The sequence below is a fragment of the Anomalospiza imberbis genome, chromosome 3 (genome assembly GCF_031753505.1).
Source record: "Anomalospiza imberbis isolate Cuckoo-Finch-1a 21T00152 chromosome 3, ASM3175350v1, whole genome shotgun sequence".
Lineage (NCBI taxonomy): Eukaryota > Metazoa > Chordata > Aves > Passeriformes > Viduidae > Anomalospiza > Anomalospiza imberbis.
Genome location: NC_089683.1, coordinates 34,225,321 through 34,248,151, shown reverse-complemented (window position 1 = coordinate 34,248,151; position 22,831 = coordinate 34,225,321). Strand labels below are relative to the sequence as shown.

At 39.6% G+C, this 22,831-nt stretch overlaps 1 protein-coding gene across 2 annotated transcripts in view; it reads left to right on the top strand.

Annotated features, from left to right (window-relative positions):
- The first annotated feature begins 942 nt into the window (after positions 1 to 942).
- IBTK (inhibitor of Bruton tyrosine kinase) overlaps positions 943 to 22,831 on the top strand; it is a 53,996-nt gene continuing 32,107 nt past the window's right edge. For both annotated transcript variants that reach the window (XM_068183924.1, XM_068183923.1), the window contains exons 1-9: positions 943 to 1,098; positions 8,573 to 9,240; positions 12,434 to 12,530; positions 12,862 to 12,986; positions 13,841 to 13,951; positions 15,115 to 15,285; positions 16,394 to 16,511; positions 18,260 to 18,440; positions 19,663 to 19,786. In XM_068183924.1, the coding sequence (XP_068040025.1) occupies positions 8,917 to 9,240; positions 12,434 to 12,530; positions 12,862 to 12,986; positions 13,841 to 13,951; positions 15,115 to 15,285; positions 16,394 to 16,511; positions 18,260 to 18,440; positions 19,663 to 19,786 (1,251 nt within the window). In that variant the 5' untranslated portion in view covers positions 943 to 1,098; positions 8,573 to 8,916. The remainder of the gene's footprint in view (positions 1,099 to 8,572; positions 9,241 to 12,433; positions 12,531 to 12,861; positions 12,987 to 13,840; positions 13,952 to 15,114; positions 15,286 to 16,393; positions 16,512 to 18,259; positions 18,441 to 19,662; positions 19,787 to 22,831) is intronic.

Here is a 22,831-nt window from a genome sequence, read left to right as displayed (position 1 = left end):
ATACATAGGCTCTATTTTAACTACAAAACTACATTTACCATACTATTAAAATGTCAATACAGCACTTCCAATCAACACAACACAATACATATAGCACTCAACTCAATACTTGCGAAAAGCCAATCATAAAATATGCATTTTTCACATGTGTTTGTTTTACTCTGTATTTTACATTGTTGACAACTCAAGCTTGTCTTGAGTTCAGCTTCCTGCCCTTAACCAGTACACCCTAATCCTGTCCCCGATTAATCGTAATCTGTGCCACCTATTGCATCACCCAAGACACAAACCGAAATGAACGGAGCCCTCATGGAGTGCCTCGCAGGAGTCACAAGAGCAGGTGTGCAAATCCTTGCGCACACACCAGCCTTGCTTACGAGACTGCCCCGAGACGGTGTCAAAAGCCTCACAAAAAATCAAGCTGTATCTGATACACTAGACCATTTGCTCTGTCAGAGAGAGAAACCGCTGTGGCTTAACACAGCGTCTGAATCGGCACAGCCTCCTCCACGCGTTCTCTCCATTGCTTTCAGGGGACCCACAGGCTGGGTATTTAATGATTTGCTTTGGAGCCCTCCAGGAGGGAGGCGTGACCTTACCAGAAACCCATCCCCCTACTTCGCAGCAAGACACGGCGCTTCTCCCGCCAAGACTGGCAGAAGGAGGCCCCTCAGCTCCTTCCCTTGCCCCACACGAGCACCGACACCCACCACCCCGCCGGCCACATTGCTTTGACCGCGGCACCACCACGGCTGCCCCGCCCCGGGCCCGCCCCTCGTCCCCTGACCCCGCCTGTCAGTCAGTCCGGGCTCGGCCGCGCGGGGCGGGGCCGAGGCGGCAGCTGCAGCCAATCGGCGCGCGAGGTGCGGCGGCGCCGCGGCCAATCGGCGCTTCTCTTCTTCGTGGGTGCGGCGGCCGCTGTCGGTGCGCCCCGCTGAGAGCCGTGGGCCCCGCCTGTCGCCGTCGCTGTCGCCGGAGCTGTCGCGGTAGCGGCTGCACCCTTAGCCTGGCCCTGCCCCGGAGTCACTGAGGATGAACCCCCGCGCTGCCCAGCGCGCGTCCCGCCCTGCCCGCCCGAGTCCATTCATCTAGCGACTGGTGAGGGGCGGGCGTCCGGCGGGGGAGCCGCTCGGGGAGCGGGTCCTGTCGGAGGGGTCGGGACGGCGGTGGTGGGCGGCTGAAGGAATGGGGAGAGCTCCTGGCAAGGCAGCCAGGGAGGCTAAAGGGCAGCCGGCCACGTAGGATGGGAGGAGGCCGGCTTCGTGGCTCGGCCGCCTGTGTCAGTAGGTCTCTTGTGTCTCTCCTCGGCTACGTGGACGTGTGTCGTGGGAGTCGGAATGGCCTCTTGCCCCTCTGCCTGCCCCTGGCTCCTTGAACACCTTCCCTGTCCCTGACACTGATATGAGTCTCTCGGCAGGTTTCCTTACCTGTCAATTCAGGGAAAGCCTGGCGTGTTTCTCTCCTTCGTGGTGATACTTGCCTGTTTTTGGTAGCAGCTCACAGTGCTGCTGGGTTAGACCAGCACCGTAAGCACTGGAGAGCCGCGGTCTCGTAGTTGTCTTAAAAGGGTACTTCGCAGTCTTCCTAGGCGAAATACAACTCTTTTTCTTGTTATGTAGTCAGTGTAGTCTGTCTTTGTGGAAACTGGTCGCAGTTTGTGGTTTACAAAAAACAGTAATCGCCCACCAACATCTGATGTGGGTAGTCTGCAATAAAACTGTACCAGAAGTTCACAGTTAATACAAAAACATCGCTCTTTCCCAAGATGGAAGTCCTTGATGGATTTATCGGACATAATTTGAAGTGGGGTGAAGTTCTAGTGCACACTTGTGGTTTGTTGTGTTTAACTTCCCTTCAGCATTATCTTTTTCAATAAAGCCTATAGCAAGGTCTTGATGGATTGTGGTGGTGACTGTAGCTGCACTCACTGTATTTTGCCGGTAGCACTTTGTTTTAATTTTTTAAAACAGTATTAAGTTATTAAACATAAGCAGTCCTGAGTATTTCTAGATAAGCGCAGCACAGTAGTTCACAGTTTACTGTTTATGTTCAACGATTCCCAACTAATAGATGTGCTCTGACGTTTGTAGCTGAATTTAGCTACCAGTGGTACTTTGGTCTTTTTTTGACAGATGTGTCAGCCTTTAATTGGCAGTGCTGCTTAGCTCAGCTAGGAGCAACTGAATTAGTTGTTGAATTGCTGAATGTCTCATTCTGATAAGGATTATGCTGTTGTTGTTGGAGGAAGTTACAGAAAATCTGGAGAGAGCATCTAAAGGTCACTTGTGCTGGGGTGTACCTCTGCTGAGTGCATGGAGGCCCCATCCCAGTAAATGAAGCAGCTTGGATCTGCCGTGGCCCAAGGGACATAGTGGACATGGTGGAATGTGGTGTCTATCAAAGCAAGTTGGTTTTCCTTTGTAGCTTTACTTCTGGACAGGTCACATTTATCTATAACTTGCTTGTTGTCTAGCCTGTTTTGAGAGCCTCACGTGCATTCAATCTGTCATTTGAAAATCCTTCCTGACATATAATCTGAATCTTTTATGAAATTTGTCCACTGTCAGGAGTAAAAGGGAGTGGAGTTTTGATGTTTCTTCTTTGTGTAACAGATGCCTTATTCAAAGGCTCTGGGTGATCTGCTGAAGCTGCAGCTGAAGGAGAAAAGAGATCCAATTTGCTTGTACTCAGGGGTTTTTCCATAAACATTCTGAATCCTAGTGGCTCTTTCCAAGTTTTTCTTTACTTACTTGCTGCTCTTAAAACTTGCTATCTGAACTAAAAGCAGGACTCTGATATTTTGTGCATTGAGGAGAGCAGAACCCTTGTTTTTTGTGTCTCAATGCTCCTATTATATAGTCAAGAAGAAGCTGTTTTTTTAAAGGTCTCTCTGTGGGAATTTCAGGCTGCTAAACAACTCTTAGCTACTGCATAGCTTAGATTTACCTGTTTTTCCTTGTACATTCAATTACTTTTCTCCCCATAAAATACATTTTGTGTTCAAGGGGTTGGAAAGTATAGATTTTTGCCCATTCTTCAACAAAGGTACAAGGAATTTCTGAACGCTATCTGTGAATATGTGACTGTGAGCACTATTCTGCAACTATCTGTGGATATGTAATCTGAGCAGGAACTAATAGTCTAACTGTTCTTTAAAGGCTAGGACAATGTGCTACCTGTACCTGAAAGGTGTACTTGCTTTGTTTATCTAGGAATTCATCTGTGTTTCCTTGAGGATATCTTGCTTAATGTCAGTGTTAAGGCTGTTTTATTACTGCCTAGTCTCAATTCTCTGGTCACTTTTGTCAGATTCTGAACTGTTACTTTAATATGGATTAGTGAAAGTTGTCTTTAGTTAAGAATATAGTCGACAGAAAGTCCTGAAAAAGTGGTAACATGATGGCAAATTCTCATGGCTTTATTTCTGTAAGCTGTTTTTTATTAGCTTACTATTCAAGTAGTCTGTGTAGTGAAGTTTGCTTTAGGTACAAATATTTTAAGGACTTCTGTGCTGTTATGGTTACAGGTCTTTTGTGGTGTTAGGAAACAAATACGAATGGACCGGCGTGGAGAAATGTCAGCATGCTTGTTTAAAAAACAACCCCCTTCCATTCCACACTGGAAATATTTAAGATATTGCAATTCCCTTATTAGGATAGACTTAACCTTCCTGAAATGTGTGGTGTTGCCAATCTCACTTCACTTAGCAACTTATTATCAAAAGAAAAAGAAAATTAATTTAGTACCTTCAGAAAAACCATATTACTTTTACTTTTTTTTTATTTTAAAGGAAGGGTGTTAGGCTTGACAAGGAAAGCTCTATGCTTCTTTTATATGAAAAATAGAAACCATTGCTTAGTTCTGTTTTAGGAAAGCCAAATTAGGGGAGCTAGGTAATTTTTCACCATGTGCATTTTAGATGTCACTGGTATTTAGTAAAGTCAGTAACACTGAAAAAATAAATGAATAAACTCTGACAAAAAAACAGTGAATGGAATGAAGTTATGCCAATTTTAACGTCTTGAGAAATATGTTTTTAGTAAAGCAGCCCAAGGATGGGTTTCTGGGCCATGTGACTAATTTGACAGTTGAGTTACTTTAATGCAGTGCACATTGAAGATGCAAACCCAACAATCTGTCTTTGAGTGCCACTGAATATTGAGTAGCTGAATCTCTTCTGTGTTCTCTTTCACTTCCATGTAAGACCATTGTCTCTATTAAATGAAAAAAGGCACGACAGCAGCTACCAGCCACTGTCTTGGTACCAGTATCCACATCCATGTTAGCCAGGTTTTTGTAGCTCCAATAGCTGAGTGTAGGCGTTCATCAGGAAGAATCAGAAGGACCACAGATGGCAGTTCTAGTATCAAATCAGACTGGATGCTAGAAAAATACATTGACATTGCCACCCATGAGGTGAGGCTTGGTTGTTGTTTCCTTGTACCTCTGAGCTGAGAGCACACAACCTCCATGGAAATATTTGCTGGAAAAAGAGGAAATTGGGAATGCATTGATAATGAATATGATACACGGAGAGAGGTTTCTGGAACTTCACAGTGGGAGGCTTCTGCCAACTCTGTTTGCTTTTCCCAAATGCTGAGATTTCATGTCTGCTGTTTGCAGGAAATGAAATCTATCACCATCATCCTTAGTCACTAAGGTATTTGTAGAATCTTTGTTCGCTACATACTCAGGAGAGGTGTGACAGCTGCGATTTTTGTAGTGACTTCCTGAGAGAAACAGATTTTTGAGAGAACCACAGTAGGTACAAAGGTGCTTTTTCAGCTGTAGGAGTTCTGCCTCCATAGGGTCAGATGACGCATCTGCCACACTCCTTCATGGAGGGTGTCTGACAGCTCTGATGCAGTGGTGTTTTGCCTTCTCTGAGGGGGAGAGCTGAGTAAGACAGCCCTACCTACCCACTTGCAGGAGGCAAGACACCACAAACACTTTCTTGTTACTAAAGAATTGCTTCCAAATTGGTTCCAATCTTATAAATTTTCATGGGCTGTGAACATGTATAATAAATAGCTTATGTCTCTGAGCTCATTTCACCACTTGCTGCTGAAATAAAATATCTTTGGGATACTCTGAACAGTGCTGTAATTCCTTCATTTTTTGTGACTTTTTTTCTACTATGTTAATTAGGAATCAGTTTTTAAAAATAATTTTAATTCCAAATTATGCCTACTGTATCATAAAAGTGTTAAATTATTATAGCCTTATTTAGCTTTTTATGTCTTTTAATAATTACAACATTAAGAAGACACTGGTATTATAACATGAATGTGATTAATGCTGAGAAGCCTACAGAAATATCAGCAAATAAAAGTGGAGACACATAATCAAAATGGCTCCATGTTCTAGATCATCTTAATTCAAAATTTAAAAAATGCTGGGGCTTCCTATTTTGTGCTTGTTTTAGGTGCTCACTGTTCAGCTGAGACTCCATATACTAAAAGTAAGCATTTAATAGTGGAAATGCTTTCACAATGACCTGAGCTTCAATTCACAATTTGAAAGTTTTAAGGTTTTTCTTAAGGACTTCCTTTGTGCAAGAGTCAGATCTGATGATCACCCTTTTTCAGATTTTGTTATAATGTGACAGTGTTTGTTGCCAGTGTGGCAGTCTTATGTGAAAACTTGATCTACAGCCTTCTGTCTTGAGCTCAAGGTGTATATATCGGTATACTAATACAGTATTTAGTTTTGTAATGTTTACAGTAAAGAAAGGCTGGGTTTGGAATGACTTATAAAGAAATAATTCAGCAGAGTCAGGTTTCACATAGCTGAAGTAAATGTCACTGTGATGGAGTTAGTGTGTGATAGGCAGACTTATATTTCTGTTTACTAGCAGACTTTTTATTCTTTTAGTATTTGCTTTGTTATTCACATAATTTTGGTGTTTGATAGGCTGGAGCTCAGGTGCCTTCAACAAGTTTTTTTCTGGCCTCTTTGTTCTTTTCTTGTAATGGCACAGCTTTCTTCTGAATCATTTTCTTATGCAATTCAGTCCCTTAGATAGGTGTGGATTTGCTCAAAGGATGGTATCACACAGGGGACAGCAGGACTGCTTTCTTGGGTGGTGGTGCCATTTCATACCAGTTTAACAGATTAGTCAACCTTATGTCTCCCCTGAGTGATTTTTCTTAATGCTCTTTTTACCTTTACCTTTATTTTCTTGGGTAACAACAACAGTAATGTTTAAACAATGAGCTATATTTAAAATGTGCTTTACAAGGCATGCCTAAAATTTTTCCTTCTTCCATAACATAATTCTATTGCCTAGTGTTGTATTAGTGAAATGTGATAAATTTTTTCCTGTAGATCTTGAAATGTTTGGATTTTCTTGTAGATTTTTTTGAGGGTGTTTTGTTTTTAATTATTAGTTTTAGAAGGGTGTTTGATGTGCTGGCAGTCTGAATGTGCTAATAGTTACCTATCACACTTTGATTCATTGAAGCAACAAGTCAGGTTGTATTCTTGAAATCAGAGCTTTTTTCCAAACCTGTTACAGTGATTTACTTCTCTTTATAGTCTGAGGCTTGAGAAGGTCAGAGGACAAAAGTACACACATATATATGATGAATTTCTTGTGTTAACTGCAGAAGTTTGTATGTTGTTTGAAAAATGCCCTGTAGAGTGAACTGAAGCTTGCTGTGACAAATCTAAGCTGAACAGTTGTGGTCAATTCTAGTCTTGTAAAGATTTCCTGGTGTGCTACAGCTGGTCAGGGATGAGAGATTAAATTGTAGTGAATAAAAAGAATTTTTTTCTTTCTTATTTGCCTACTCTTTGAACTCGTTTTGAAGGTATACACTGAACAACTTCTGGTCCATAGATTTGCATTCTTAGTATTGTAACCCTTCTGAATGAGGTGGAAAATAAATTGTTGGAGGCTTTGTTATGAGATATTTAAATGAATACTCTGGACTAGATTTTTTTAATTGAAAGTTTAGATTCTATTGCTAATGTTTGCTCTAAGCTGATTGCTTGCAGCTTTATGGAAATCTTGATTCTTAAAGCAGGAGGAAGATTGGGATTTCTCTTTTCCAAACAAAAACATATTTTTCTGATATGTCTTTGCAAATAAAGATATTAAAAAATATGGTTATACATTCAGTGGCTGAAAAGCAATGGAAGCTAAGCTCAACTTTTTTGAAGAGGTTGGGGTCAAGGAGTAGGATGTAAACATTTATAATGACTCCTAAGCTGAGTAGGATGGGGGAGTTATGTGTTTTGTTGTTTTTTTTTGGTGTGTATCCCTGTCTTATCCTCCCCCCCCCCCCACCCCATTCCCCACTCTGAGGGTTTGTTAACACTTTTAGCTTTCAGGATGGCATTGCTCAGCTTCTCTTGGAATATTTTAATTGTGGGTAGAACAACGTTGAATAACATTTTGCATAGCAAACAAAATCATGAACTCAATACTGTTTCACTCAATTTGAAACTTATATCTGGAAGACTGAAGTGTGATTTTTTTGGGGTCTTAATAGTTCATACTTAATTAGTGATGTATGTAGTGATGTATGTAGTGATGTATGTAGTTCACCTTTTCTGTTTTCTGGGTTTATGTGTGATTTTTATACTGCAGTCTGCACTTATTGTGACACTTCTGACTATAACTGCAGACATTTCATAAGCTAGGTGAGTGTTTCTGTCAGCCTCCTTTACTTTTGAGAAAAGGGATGCCAGAGAAAGATGTATATGCTAAAGATAAGTATGCACAGCTAAGCAGAAGTGCTCTATGTCCGAGACTGTGACTGTATTTTCATAAAGAAGAATTATTATTTTTGCTTCTTTTTCTTCTTCTTTCTCCCTTACCCCTTCCAACTTAGACCTTCATTTCTTCTTGCCTGTTTCAGGAACTTTAGACCTTAGCCCTGCATGAGTGCCAGAATTCATGTCTCTTGTACAAGCTGCTTTTATTTGCTTTGATGCCATCCTCCGACCCACCTTTGTGAGCAACTCTGGGAGTGGTGGAAAGGAGCCTTCCTATTGATTCTGCAGATTAGAATTTCTAGGGACATGGGTAGGCCTCCAGGCCAGGGGAGAGAAAATGGGACATAATACTTTTATTGCAGTGGTTGTGAAGATTGGTGGTGTCTCCTTTCTTCTCCCGTGTTACTAACAATGCCTCTGTTAGCCATGGTGTACTCAACAGCTGAGGGGATTTTTTGGTGGATGGCTTCCCCCCCACCCAGTCTTTAGTTCAGTTCTTGCTTTCTGATCACAAAGTAATGATACAATTAGACACTAAACAGTCAGGATCCTGAGGACCCTGTTGGTGGGAAAGCAAACTTTTTTGGATCTAGTTTACTTTGTGGCCTAAACAATTTATGTCAAAGAAAGGTAGGAGGTGCGTTTGGAGGCTGGGGTAGAGAAAGGAGTAATGCTTTTTTAATCTGATTGAATGTCTTGAGTGTAAGCTCAGATGGCATGGGACAGGTCAGTCAGCCCTTGTCACATTGTCTTCTCCTTTACTTGCTAGTTTGATATGTGGTTAAATCAGTACAGTTGCAGGGGAAAAGTATTTTTGTTTGCTAATCTGTTCTGGTTTGCTCTCTTTCAGGTCTCCCTTGCAATTATGGAGTTTTAGAAGAATAAGGTAGTGTGGAGGGGGAATCCCCCTCTGCACGCTAGAGGTAGTTGACTTTTGGAATTGTCTATGGACAAGATTATTTGTTATATAAGATGGTGAAATAAGACTTCTAAAAATATATATTTATAAATATTTATTCGCATCAAGTGCCAAACATAACAGTACAAAGATTTCTAATGGCAGCTCAATAAACTTGGATTTACATCCTTGGAATTACAATTTTTCTAAGGCACTGTGTTGTGTACTGAATTGGAGTGCCTTGATACACTTAAGGGTTGTTCCCCTTAAGGAGAAGAGCAGCTTTAGAACTGAAGATGAATTCTTACATGCCAGAGTGCACTTCTAAGTGTCGATCTCTACAGCATGCTTTGGATGTTATTTCTGTAGTTACCAGAGGAAGTGAAGGCCAGATCAAGGCCTTTCTCTCTTCTTACTGCTACAATGCTGCAACTATCAAAGATGCCTTTGGTAGGAACGTTATACATCTTGCTTCGTCTTGTGGCAAAAAAGGTGTGCTGGACTGGTTGGCTGAGACCAAAGGAGTGGATCTCTTGGCAAAAGACAAAGAGTCTGGATGGACAGCTTTGCACAGAAGTATATTTTATGGATACATTGATTGTGTTTTGTCATTACTGAAGGTGAGTGATTTGCAACTGTAATTTTCCTTGGCATCTACAATTTTTAGAGTTGTAATGCTTATGTAAAAGTGTGTTTTTAAACTTGACTGGAAGCCTTTTGAGGCTTGTCTTAATACTGTGTTCAGATTGCAGTGCATTGATTTACTTGAAGGTTGTCTCTGTTCATACAGATGTCTGCCTTTGCCTATGCAGAAATCAGCACTGAGAAATGATCCCTGATTAATTGTGGACTTCCTTGAAGACTTGTTTGTGTAGATGATATCAGGCTCAGGATCTTAAAAACAGAGTGGTCAGACTAAAGATACTCTGAAAATAGACCTGCAGTAATTGTATCAATTGATGTTAGAGAACATAAAATAAGGGAAAATTAAATAGAGTTATAATTAGAAATTAATCTTATATTTAAGAGATAAACAATTCAAGATATGGAGTAGTCTATTAAATGAATCTCCATTTCATTAGTATTTTAAACCAGGGCTTTTGCTCAGTCCTCCTTATTCCTTTCTTACAACTGCTGTTTCTTCCCATCCAATTAGCAAGTTGCATATATTTTTAATTGATCTTCCTTCTGTTCCTCCTTTTGCAAGTACAGCAAAGGGAAGAGATGTTTATTTGAGATATTCAGAGTCTCTTTAACCATGTGAGAAAATGAAATATTTGTGGTTTGGCGTTATTTAAAAACAAACCTTTTAAGGCAGAGAATTTTCCATTTTGAATGCAGTCTTTTAAATTACAGTGACTAGCCATTTGTAGATGTAACTCTCTGCTTTCTACAATACTTTAAACAGAAAGATGGTGGATCTGGAAGGGTCTGATATTTATTTCATGTGCTGTCCCCTTACAGAGTGGGCAATTTTTCAATAAACTTGAAAAAAGTTTTTTTAAGCATTGTAAGCATTGTATGATTCCATTCTCTAGAAACCTGGAAACTCTGTACATGATATATGAAAAAAGTATTGAGTCTTCTAGTGCATATGTGTCTAGCTGTATCTTTGATATTTGCTTACAGGGGGCCTGTACAGGTTTTCCCCAATGTCTTTTACTTTTCTGTCAGTTACATAAGTGAATGAGATTTTTTGCTAGCCAGCTTTGTTGCTATTATTCTAAGAAGCAGAACGAAACAGTTTCTTAACTGGTGTCTGTCTGCTGTACTGTATTATAAAAAAGGGTATGTTCTTAAGGTATTATAGCAACAACAGAAATTGATTATAGAATAGAATTATGAAATAGCTGAGATAGGAGATCTCTGAAGGTTGCCTCATCTAGCCTCATGCTCAGGCAAGGTCAGCTAGAGCAGGTTGCCCAGGACTGTGTCCAGTTGGATTTTGAGCAGAGCATCAGACATCTGTTCCAGTTTTTTTACTATCAGTGCAGTAAAAATGTGTTTTAGAATTAAACAGGATTTCTTATATGTTAGTTTGTGCCCTTTGCCACTTTTTCTGTCACTGGATATCACTGTGATCCCTACCTCTCACCTCCAATTAGGTATTTATTATGCACAATAAGGCATGCTGTCCCCCTCCCCCATCCCAAACTTCTCTAGGCTAAGCATCCCCACTCTCTCACCTTCTCTTTGAATGTCAGATGTTCCAGTCATTATTTTCATGGTCTTTTGCTGAGCTTGCTCCTGTGTGTCCTTATCTGTCTGGGAGTCGAGACCTGAACCCAGCACTCCAGCTGTGGCTTGCCAGTGCTGAGTAATGCTTGCTGGCAACACTCCCACCTGCAGCCTTGGATGCTTTCACCATTCTTAACTCTGAGCTTGCTGGCTTGTGGTCGTCTGGTGGTCTACAAGAAGCCCCACGTCCTTTTCTACTAAGGTGCTTTCTAGTCACTCAGCTTCCAGCTGTACCAGTTCACCAAGTTGTTCCTCCCCAGGGCCAGGATTTGCATTTCCCTTCATTGAACTTTATGTGGCTCCTCTTAGCCTGTTGATCCAGCCTGTCAAAGTCCCTTTGAATGTCAGCACAACCCTCTGACTTATTAGGCACTCCTCCTGGTCTCCTGTCATCATCCTTGCTGAGGGAGCAGCACTCTAGCCTATCATCCAGGTTGTTAGTCAAAATGTTAACCAGTACTAGCTCCAGAATCAGCCCCTGGGTTCCTAAACTAGTGTGGATGACAGACTTCTGCTGTGGGCTGGAGGCAGTCTTGGCTTATTCTCAGACTGTATCTAACTACAAGATTTGCCACTCAGCGACTGGAGTTTCTTTTCACAAATTTGGACCATGTAAATATCCCTGCAGCCTCTGTCTACTTGTGAATATTTTAAACAACTTTCAAAAATGAAAATATCCAGCTATCTGTTAAGTCATAAAAATAAGTCAGTCTTTTCTGTCATATGGTGAATTAATCCCAGCCCTGTTGCACTAGGGTTGTCTTTATAATTTGGAGAATGTATGCTGTTGTTCTTCTAGGGAATGTTTTTCCAAATAAAGTTGTATTTCATGTGTTTACCTCTTAAGTGTAAAGTTTTCTAAGGTTTCCTTTGTATTGGTCATGACCTCAGGTACACAGGTACAGCCATGTTGGCCATTAGGTTCTGTTTGAAGACATCTGGAGTTCTTCCCTTTTGGGAAGTGATTGATTCCTTCCTAAAATCAATGCTGCTGTAGCAGCACTCTTTTGTATTGAGAAAATGGTATTTACAGAGATTGTCTGTATCTCTCTAAGTTCTGAAAGAATGACCTGTACATGTTTTGTGCCTCTGAACCTTCCCTAGTGCTCTCTTTCCTGGCTGTTTGTGTCCTCCTTGCCTTTTCTCAGCAACTGTGAAACTCCGTTCCTTGCTTGTTTTCAAAGTAATTGTATTTTTTTTTAAATTTTGTCACTTGTCTAGATTGTCAAAACTGGTTCTGTAGAATGCCAGTTTAGGAAAATGCATCCTTTGAAGCTGGTAAATTCATTTTCGGTGAATACTTGCCATTTCTAGATGTCAGTGCTTTATCTTCACATCTGGTTTTTTTTGTGTTTGGTGGTTACAGTTTATTACACAGTCAGCGTTGAGACAATAAAATCCATGTTAATATATCAACAAGATGTGTATATGGCAGAGCAGATTTGTAATGTTTTTGGTTTATTTTAGATTTGCTTACAGTTTACTTAAATCTGAAGATTTTCTTTTGTCAGTATTAAACTTCAGTCAAGCTGTGCAGTTAAAATTAACTTCAATTCTTCTCCTCTCCTCTTTCAGCATGGTGTTAGTCTGTATATTCAGGATAAAGAAGGCTTATCAGCCCTGGATCTTGTGATGAAAGATAGGCCTATCCATGTGGTGTTCAAGAAAACTGGTAAGAAATAAAATAGTCTAATTTGTATTTTGCAATTAGATCTGTTTCAACAATGTAGTAATGTATGTACCAGTGTATACAATATTTTTTGTTTCTAATTGGTACTTCATAAATTGTGAGATGGCTGATGCAACTGTTGATCATCTGTACAGTATTATTGGAATATTTTGTCATGGTATCTTCTTATAATAATAAATGTTTTAAAGTTCAGTTTTAGGTAAAAAAAAATCCTCTTCAACTTTTAGATAGAAATAGCAGTTGTTGTTTTTTGATATCAATGTGCACAATACTGATAAATTTACAAGCTTCAGAGAGATCTTTTTCATTACAGATCCCACAGAAGTCTACACCTGGGGAAGCAATATAAATTTTACTTTGGGTCATGGTGGTCAGCAGGGTAGACATCACCCTGAATTGGTGGACCTTTTTCCTCGTAATGGCGTGTATATTAAACAGGTATTCTTAATGTATTACATAGGCACATTTCTTGGTGAGGGGTGTGTAAGGGGGAAAAAGAAACCAAGGAGTTATCAAGTGTTTAAGATTTCCATGGACAAAAAAGTTCTTGGTGCCTTCCCATTCTGCCCACCTCCTTACCTCCCTGCAACCCCAATCACTATTACTGAAATGTGGTTCTCTGCTTTGGTGGGGAGAACAGGGGTTTTATATGATTTGCTTTGGATATATGGTTTGTATATCGTTCAATACATTCAGAAGTGCAATACTTCTGTAACTGTTTTGAGCTGCTGACTTCCTGTGTGATTCCAGTACTGAACTGAAGTGGAATAATAAATATGCTTGGTACATGTTGAATTAAAATTAATTTTGTGTTCAAAGCAGCATATACTGTTAAGCACATGTCTCTAATAACTGTATGACTTCACTTTGAGAATATTTGAAAGTTTAAAGTACAACTTAAGCAAACATTCAGGGCAGACAATCTGTACTGCAGTCTTAATGTGTTTTCTTTGGCATTTCTGAGGCAGCATCGTGGACCTTAAAACTCAGTCTTTCGAGTTTCTGTCAGCCTGTGGGGCCATGCTTGATCTTATCTTAATAAACTGTTTATCAACTGAAACTGTTGATCTCTTCAAGTAGCTTAAGGCAGTACATAATATGTTTAAAGCAAATATTTTATGTGTCCTATGATTTAGTACACTATCTTACTTGTATTTTCATGAATATATCTTTAAAGCAGAACTTCTTCACAAAGTACTTATGGCAGGTGTTTTCAGTATCCAGAAAAATTAATCTGTTCTACGTCTGTCCTATGTTGCCTCTTCCCCATCCATTTTTTTCTCTTTTTTCAGGTGGTACTCTGCAAATTCCACTCTGTGTTCCTTTCCCACAAAGGCCAAGTGTATACATGTGGACATGGACAAGGAGGGCGCTTGGGTCATGGTGATGAACAAACATGCTTGGTATGCTGTCTTGTGTTACTTCTTGTAGTCTAGTATGATGTTTCTTTTGTTTCTAGCAGCAAGTTTAAAAAGGGAATCAGTGTACTTTCAAAATGAGTTTGCCATTCATTTTAAACCAAACTCCTTGCTTCCCACCAAGTAACAGAAAGACTTCTCCAGCGCTAATAGTCAGGTGGCAGAGAATAGAGGAATGTGTATTTAATTATAGTTTAACTTCCAATAGCTAGGTGCTGTGGTCAAACTTGTGTTGTGGTTGAGTTGATTTAAAGGCCAGCTGATGCTAGATAAGTGGAAGCAAATGGTTTTTGGCAGAGAAACAGCAGTACAGTACTGGGAAGCTGTAGTGGCAGGAAGAGGGATAGTGGGGTTGCTTTTTACTCGACTTATGCAGCTTAAGTAAAAAGTCACTGGTCATTTTCATTTGAATAGTACATTGTTGCAATGCACAAAACTAAAATTTGAGAAGACTAAGGTATAATGACAATACAGTTCTTGGAGTTAAGCATCTTGTCCTACCTTGTAGTGTGCATTTTTCTTGCAGCACAGTAATTTTTAAAAATTTCTAATATCGACTATCTGGTAGAACTTGATATTCAGTTGCTGAATGCTGTAGTGGAGACTGGAGCTCAAATTTTCTTTTTTAAGAAAGTAATTCTGTTAAATTAGGATTTTTTTTTCAAATTGCTGTTTGAAATTGTGATGTTATGTAGTTGAATATAGAAGAAGTCATGTTAGAGTGCATGAAGACTCAAAGATACAGAACTGCTTCCTTATTCTGTGAAATTTCATTGGGATTATCCTGTGTCAGAGCGAGATAGCTTTAGTGTTTGTGGTATTTAAAATACCACATGATAGATAATATTTGTTCAGCTGTCCTGAAGATGTAGTTTCCAATCTAATTTCAGAACAGGTGGTTTAAAATTCATCTCCCATGATAGAAAAGGACACTTCTCTGATAGCATTTCAAATGACAGTAATTAATGTTGCTGCACTGGGCGTGGTTGTTATGATAATGAGTGTATTTCATGTTCGAGTGCATTTTATCTTTATTTCAATATTTGGACATGACTTTCTGTTGCTGTAACTTTAGTTTCATAGATGGCCACTGGTTAATAACAAAACAATATGCTTTTATATCAACTTTTTTTTTTTTCCTGATTTAGGTTCCAAGACTTGTGGAAGGCTTAACTGGTCATCAGTGCTCCCAGATAGCTGCAGCTAAGGATCATACTGTTGTTCTAACAGAAGATGGATATGTTTACACGTTTGGTTTGAATACTTTCCATCAATTGGGTATTCTACCTCCTCCTTCTAATTGCAGTGTTCCAAGACAGGTAAAAATAGCATCAGTCAAAGCTTAATTGTTTGGTGTTGCTGTTTTGATTTTTCTTAACAGAAAGTAAAATGTGAAGATTATAAATATAACCCCTAAACTTTTTCAGAACAGCAAAGTTTAATGTGAGTTCAGATAAATCTTGATTCTCTGTTATCAGACATCTCAGATCTTAACTGTGTACTGATAAATGTCTTAGTTTGTAACCTGAACAACACCAAAATTTGTAGTGTGAAGTATGATACAAGGTAGGACTGCCAAAAACCTTTTCTTCCCTCTTCCCCAAATTGTTCTATAGCTGAAGTATTAATAGGTATATATCACTTGAGAATCATGCTCTTAACTCCTTTTGGATCATTGGATGATGGCTATCAGGGTTTGAGCATTACATCCTTTGCTGGAAGCTCTGGAGTCAGTGCTTTGGAAAGAGTAGTGACAGGGAAGAGGGGATATCAGCAGCTTAACTATATTTCTATGCCTAATCTCTAAATTTTATTTTTTGGTAAGTAAAGAAGCTTTAACTTTATTTGAAGTAGAACAACATGGCACTATCACTGTTGTGAAAGTAAAAAAGAATGATTGGCCAAAATGCAACAGGATAGTGTTTTGGAGTACCATTTGTTCTTCAGTAGTGTAATGGCAGCTCTATATCCACAGTACTTGCTTTGATTTTATCATCTTAATCTGGAAAAGTCAAGTTAAATGTGAAGTGTGGAATTAGTAGTGTAGTGTTCTGCAGGGTGTTTAGGCCATTAGGACTTGCAAGTTTAAACTTCTAGCTGATATTTTGCAGCACCTGAGTCTTCTGTGGCTGTGCTATACATGTCCTGTTCAGTCTTGTTCAACAGCTTACATGTGGAGACAGCCTAAGGAGACTGGATTCCAGTTCTGATTAGATATTACAAAAAGTTTAATTTTTTTTTGTCATTAGTGCAATAGTGCCCCACTTGACAAACTTCTGAAATAACCTGATTTATTAGACTGTATGTGGATTGATATCAGTGCTTCGCTCTTAATGACTTTAGGAGTTCAATGTTGTCAGAAGTTTGTACATGTGAAATTCACCTGTTGCTACTTAATATTAAGATGTACTTTGGATTTGTGCTTAGGTTCAGGCAAAAAACCTGAAAGGTAGAATGGTGATTGGAGTGGCTGCAGGCAGATTCCATACTGTGCTATGGACTAAGGAAGCAGTGTATACCATGGGGCTGAATGGCGGCCAACTAGGTAAGGTAGAAGCATTCTGAAAGTAAAACACAGCCATTGAAAGATGTTGTTCATGCTTAACCTGTCATCTGCTTCTGAGAACAGAAGCCTGGGTGAAGCTTTTTTCTCTCTCTTCTGTTCTTCTTTTTTTAACCAATCTGATGGCATCATCCCTTCACACTTCTTTCAAAGAATATTTTTCATTCCTACCAGTTACTTTCACATTTTGAGATAATAGGAGCTTGTCAGATTTAGCTCTCATTTGAACTCTTTATAACTTCTACTTTCCATGTATCTTATGTGGTCCTGCTGCTGGGGACTTTGAGGAAACAGAATGTCCCTGTGTTGGAAATTATTCCAAGGCAAGCTTGTCTCCTTCCAGCAATCTGGCTGGCACTGCCTTTAATAAATGATAAACTAGCCTTCAGCTCTCCTGCCTATGTCCTTCTTTCATCAAGCACTGTAAACATGCTACTGATAACTTTTTCCATACTAACTTTTTAAAGTGAAATAGCCTATATCTAGATTTTTTTCAGCAATACCATTACCAGAATTTTCAATTAACTCTGTCTTATTCTGAAGTCAAGAAAGAACCTTTAAAAAATACATTACCAACTAGTGAACTAGATTATTTGTATGAATGGGACATGTAAATTGCTTTTATATTTTTAAATAAACAGGTATTGCTATATTGGTTTGGATTTGCATTTTTGCAGTTTTGGCTCTATGTGCGAACAAAACTGTTAGCTATCTCTGGTACTTAATCTGCGTCTACTCTGGCCTCAGGTTCCAGCTCTTTTGTGTTTCTATGTTAAGGTGTCAAAGGTATGTGAAAAAACCTGTCTTTGTCAGAGAAATACCTTACTAATGAGTATCTTGTTTGTTTTTGCCTTTTTTTATATATGCACCCATCATGTAAGCTTTTTTTGTGGTTTGTTGTGTTGTTGGGATTATTCTGGCTAGCATGTGGTCCAGTGCAGTATCATAGAGAGACAGTAATTGAATCTTAAGTGATATTATCTGTGTCAGCTGGGCCCCATGGTAGACCTGTGGTGGTAAGCCTTGCCCCCATAAGATGTTTGAGCATAGCCTACATTGTCCTGTGGCAGGCCTGCTTCCAGCTGTAGGAGCAGCTGTGGTGCTTGTTTCTCAGTATCTGTACCCTGCTCTGCTCTCTGGTGCAGCCATAAGTGCCCTGCACACAAAACAGCATTATGCTGTGTATGAGATTCCTGATGTTAGGTTTCTTGTTGCAACAGAGCAGCAATGACCTGTTTTTATTTTTTTAATATTTTCAGAGATCGTGCATTACAGCTCCAGCCTTTTCTGTATCATGTAACTGCTGCCTTCATGCTTACCTGTAGTTACAGTAATTTTTTTGACAAGCTTATTTTTTTTTATTCCAGTGTCCAAAATAATCTGTAGTTTATGCCAGTGTTATGGTATTTCTACTGTCTTAAATTTTTGTATGATGAAATAAATATTCTTTTTTTTGGAATCAAAGCAGTAGCACCACATTAAATAGCTTCACTGTCAAATATGCGTTACTTCATTTTTATGTATCAGGTCTTGGTTTTCAGGTGTTTGTAGTGAGCTAACAAGTAGGTGTGGTAGGTCTCATCTGTCTAAATATTTTGAAGATAAATTATCCAACTACCTAAAAAATCTTTTGGAATTTAAAGGTTCTTCAAAGTAGTGTCATAAAGTATCCTTTAAGTGCACAGTGCTTGGAATGGCAAATAATTTTTTGGGTGTGTTGTGTTTTCTAGGTTATCTGCTGGATCCTAATGGAGAAAAATGTATAACTGTACCTCGCCAAGTCTCTGCTCTACACCATAAAGACATCTCTGTGTCCCTGGTCTCTGCAAGTGATGGTGCTACAGTATGTGTTTCTGAAAGAGGAGATATTTATTTACTTGCAGACTATCAGTGCAAAAAGATAGCTTCCAAGTATGTGTTACTTTTCTAATTTGTCATGAAGAACAAAAGGGGAAGATTCCACTGTAGTTGTATACTTGCAAGCTATTTTAAAGATTTTTGTGCATAAAGTACAGAAAATACAGTGGTGCCCTTTGTTTTCTTCATTTATAGTTCTTTCTTATGAACTAGGGCTGTAATTTTTATTTGTTTCTTCATTTGTTTTTTTGGGTCTTTTATTTACAAGAGGCTAAGGTGCCACTTGCTGTTTATCAAAGATATTTAAAAAACACGTTAGAAGGAAATATTTTGTGCCGTAAGTTTAAAAACATTGAAACTGGTATTTTTTCTTCATCTGTTACCTTTAATTTGTCTAAGTGCATCTTGGTAGAGATGTTCAAGATCTGCTATTCTGTTTATTTTTGTTGTTATGATTTTGAATCAGTTATTTGGGGTCTGAATTTGCTAATTAATGTGTAGATATAGTATATTATAAAGAGTAATTTAGGTTGCAAGGAGGATGTTGTAAAATCATCTGGTCTATAAGCTAAAACCAGGATGTAAAGCTAAAACCTGTTAAAGAAGCTGGATTCTTGACTCATGAATTTAGGGAAATATTTAATCCTGTTCTCTTTTACTTAGTTTGCAATGGCAGATTAGAATAGATTTTTTTAGATTTGATTTTGCCCACATAACTCCCCCCTACTTTTTCAGCTTTGCTTCAAATTCTAACAGATATTATAGCTTAATGATTGCCTTATACTTCATTTCTACATGGCTGTAAGTGAAGGTGTTGACACTTGTAGAATCTAAATGCTGTGTCCTGTGCTTTTACACTAAGCATCTGAGAAAAGATAACGAGTATGATTTTGATGAGCTAAAAACCAAGACCTAGCAAACCCCTGAGAAATGACCTACTGGGATAGGATAGATGTTTTAATACAGACAACTGAATAAATTTTTGTTAATGATGAAATCAAAGCTACATCATCTACTGATTTTTCACTCATGGAATTTTGTGAATAACTTAGATATACAATGTGATGTACTTTAAAACAAACAAAAGTTATAGTCTGCTGTAATTTTAGCAACTATGTTAATAGTATCAGTAGGATGAAACTAAACATAAGTAATTTTTCAGTGTCACTGCCTCAACTTTTTTTACTGCTTGTGTAAAAGAAAAAGGTAGCTGTCATAGAACCAACATTAAGTACACAATAGGGAGATACTAATTTAACTTGTTGTGTTCTTTCAGACAGCTGAACCTTAAAAAAGTTCTTGTCAGTGGGGGATATTTGGAATATAAAGTAGATACCCAGCATCTTAAAGAAAATGGGGGTCAAAAGACTTGCATTCTGGCACTGGATGAAGCTGGAAGGGTAAGTTATTATAATTATATAGCAGGCTGCATAGTGATTAATCAAACTTTAAACGTAAGCTAGGACAAAATCATGCATAGAAAATAACAAATTTCACAGAATCATAGAATATGCTGAGTTGGAAGGGACTCATGAGGATCACCTGGTCTAGCTCCTGCCCCTAAACGGGATCATCCCCAAAAGTCACACCAGGTGCCTGAGAGCATTGTCCAAATGCTTCTTGAACTCTGTCATGGTTGGTGCTGTGACCCCTTCCTGGGAGAGCCTTTTCCAGTGCCCAACCATCCTCTGGGTAAAGAATCTTTTTGCAGTAAATGTCCCCTGATGCAACTTCAGGCCATTCCCTCAGGTCCTGTCACTGGTCACCACAAAGAAGAGATTGGTGCCTGCCCTTTCTTGTCCCCTCACAAAGAAGTTGTAACTGCAGTGAGATCTCCCCTTCAGTCTCCTCCAAGCTGAACAGACCAAGTGACCTCAGCTGCTCCTCACGCAGCTTCCCCTCAAGGCCCTTCACCATCTTTGTTACCCTCCTTTGACACTCTTGAATAGTTTAATGTCTTCTTAGATTATGGTGCCAAAAACTGCCCCCAGCACTCGAGGTGAGGCTGCCCCAGTGCAGAGCAGAGCAGGACAATTCCCTCTCTTGCCCGGCTTGTGATGCTGAGCCTGATGCCCCGCAGGACAAGGTTGGGCCTCCTTGCTCCAGGGCACTGCTGACTCATGTTCAACTTGCCATTGACCAGGACTCCCGGGTGCTGCTTTCCAGCATCTCATTCCCCAGTTGCTCCATACATCCAGGGTTGCCCTTCTCCAAGTGCAGAATCTGGCCCCTTCCCTTGTTGAACTTCATGTGGTTGGTGGTTGCCCAGCCTTTCAGTTGTCAAGGTCTCTGCAGAGCCTCCCTGCCCTGGAGGGAGCCAGCAGCTCCTCCCAGCTTTGTATCCTCTGTGAACTTGCTCAGTATCTCTTCCAGTCCTGCCTCCACGTCATTTATGAAGATGTTGAAGAGCACAAGGCTGAGGAGCCCTGTGGAACACCCCCAGTAAGTGACAGGTCACCAGTCTGATGTCACCCCATTCAGTATAACCCTTTGTGTCCAACTTGTGGGCCAGTTGCTCACCCATCCCATGATGTGTTTATCCAGCTCTGTGCTGGACATTTTGTCCAGAAGGATCCTGTGAGAAGCAGTATCAAAAGCTGTGCTGAAATCCAAAACGATTGCGTCAACTGGCTTCCCTGGGTCAGCTAGGTGGGTTTCCTTGTCATCAAAGGAAATCAGGTTTGATAAGCAGGACTTTCCCCTCGTGAAGCCGTGCTGGCTGTGACCAATGACTGCATTGTCTTTCAGGTGTTTTTCAACACCTCCCAGAATAATCCTCTCCACAACTCTACCAGGCACAGAAGTGACACTGACAGAACTGTATAGTGTGGGGTTCTCTTTTCTTGCCCTTCTTGAAAACTGGGACAATGTTCATCAGTAGCTGGGACCTCTCTGGATTTCCAGGACTGCTCAAAAATCATGAAGGGAGGCTTTGGGATCACATCAGCCAGCTGTTTGAGGATTCTCAGATGAATCTCACCAGACCCCATAGCTTTGTAGAGGTCCAGCTGGAGCAGCAGATCCCACAGAGTTTCAGGGTTGACTGGGAGTTGGTCATTCTCACAGTCATGGTCCTTCAGCTCAGGGCACTGAGACTCCATTGTTGAAGACAGAAGTGAAGAATGTGTTAAACACCTGTGCCTTTTCTTTGTCCCTGTTTGTGAGGTGGCCATCCTCACCCCTTAATGGGCTGTTGTTAACTCTTACACTGCCTATTGCCATGAATACATTTGAAAAAGCTCTTTTTATTGTTCCCCAGTCAATTTGTTTCTGTAAAGCTGCTGGTGATTTTTTTTTTATATTATGGACATGGGAGGATTACTAAAGTAATGTACAGTCATTTATTTTTAAATCTATGGACTTTTAATGGCTTTTCAGTGAAGGTGTAAACTTTGTTTTTGCATACACATTAGTGGTTATATAATGTATGTGGTTTAGGTTCTTTTTGTTGGTGGTTTTTTTTTTTTTTTTTTTTTTTTTTTTCCTCCATCTTTTCATCCCACTTATGCCAGGCACCTTTACACCTTTCAAAGTAGTCTCTGGACTTGAAGTTTTAGAGCCTTTGCTGAAACACGACTGTTTTATGGTCAAAATGTTGCACCTAAACCTGGTGAATCATTTAGTATATAAGTGTAGATGCTCTTTTGTCTTAGAATTGGAATGCCATGGTGAATTTATTTTTTTCTTCCCTTACTTTTTTTTTAAACGCTTGTTTACAGGACCCTACTAAATCCCTTTTTTCCATCTGCTCACTGAGAGAGCTCGACCTTCACTGCCATCTAGTGGTGTTTACAAAGAAGCTTTTCCTACTGAAATGCCTTAAAGAATGTTGGAAAAGGTGCTTGTATATCCAAATAGGGAGCAATGTGGTTATTTCCTTTTCTTTCCTCGCATTTGGCTGAATTATGTTTTGAGATGATCTTATCTTTTCATTAGGTTATTAGTTGTCTCAGAGATTATAAACTTTCAAGTATTTGATCATGTGAGGTGTAGCCTCTAGCATCTGCAATATTGGTAGTGCCCCTTCAACATCTTTGGGACACTGCTTTAGCAGTAAGAAATTACTTGTCTTCCTGCATCAGAGGAAAAATGTTTGTGTGCATTTCATATCTTTCCATGTTGGATACTGACAAGTACTGGGATCTTCAGTGCTTTCAGGCATTATAAACTATTGAATAAGGAGAGGGATGGGATCTTAACACTTGGATTTACTGAATCAGTGCTTCCTGGTTTGGCTTGATTGCACTTTCTTGAAGGGAGTACTGTTTAGCCTAGAAAATAAAAGTCACAAGGGAAATCTTGTATATAGATTCTTGAAGAGAAGATGTGAAGAAGATAGAGCCAGGCTATTTTCAATGGTGCCCAGAGCCAGTACCAGAGGCAGTGGGCACAAACTGAAATAGAGCAGGCTCTATCTGAATATCGGGAAGCACTGAGGGTGGTCC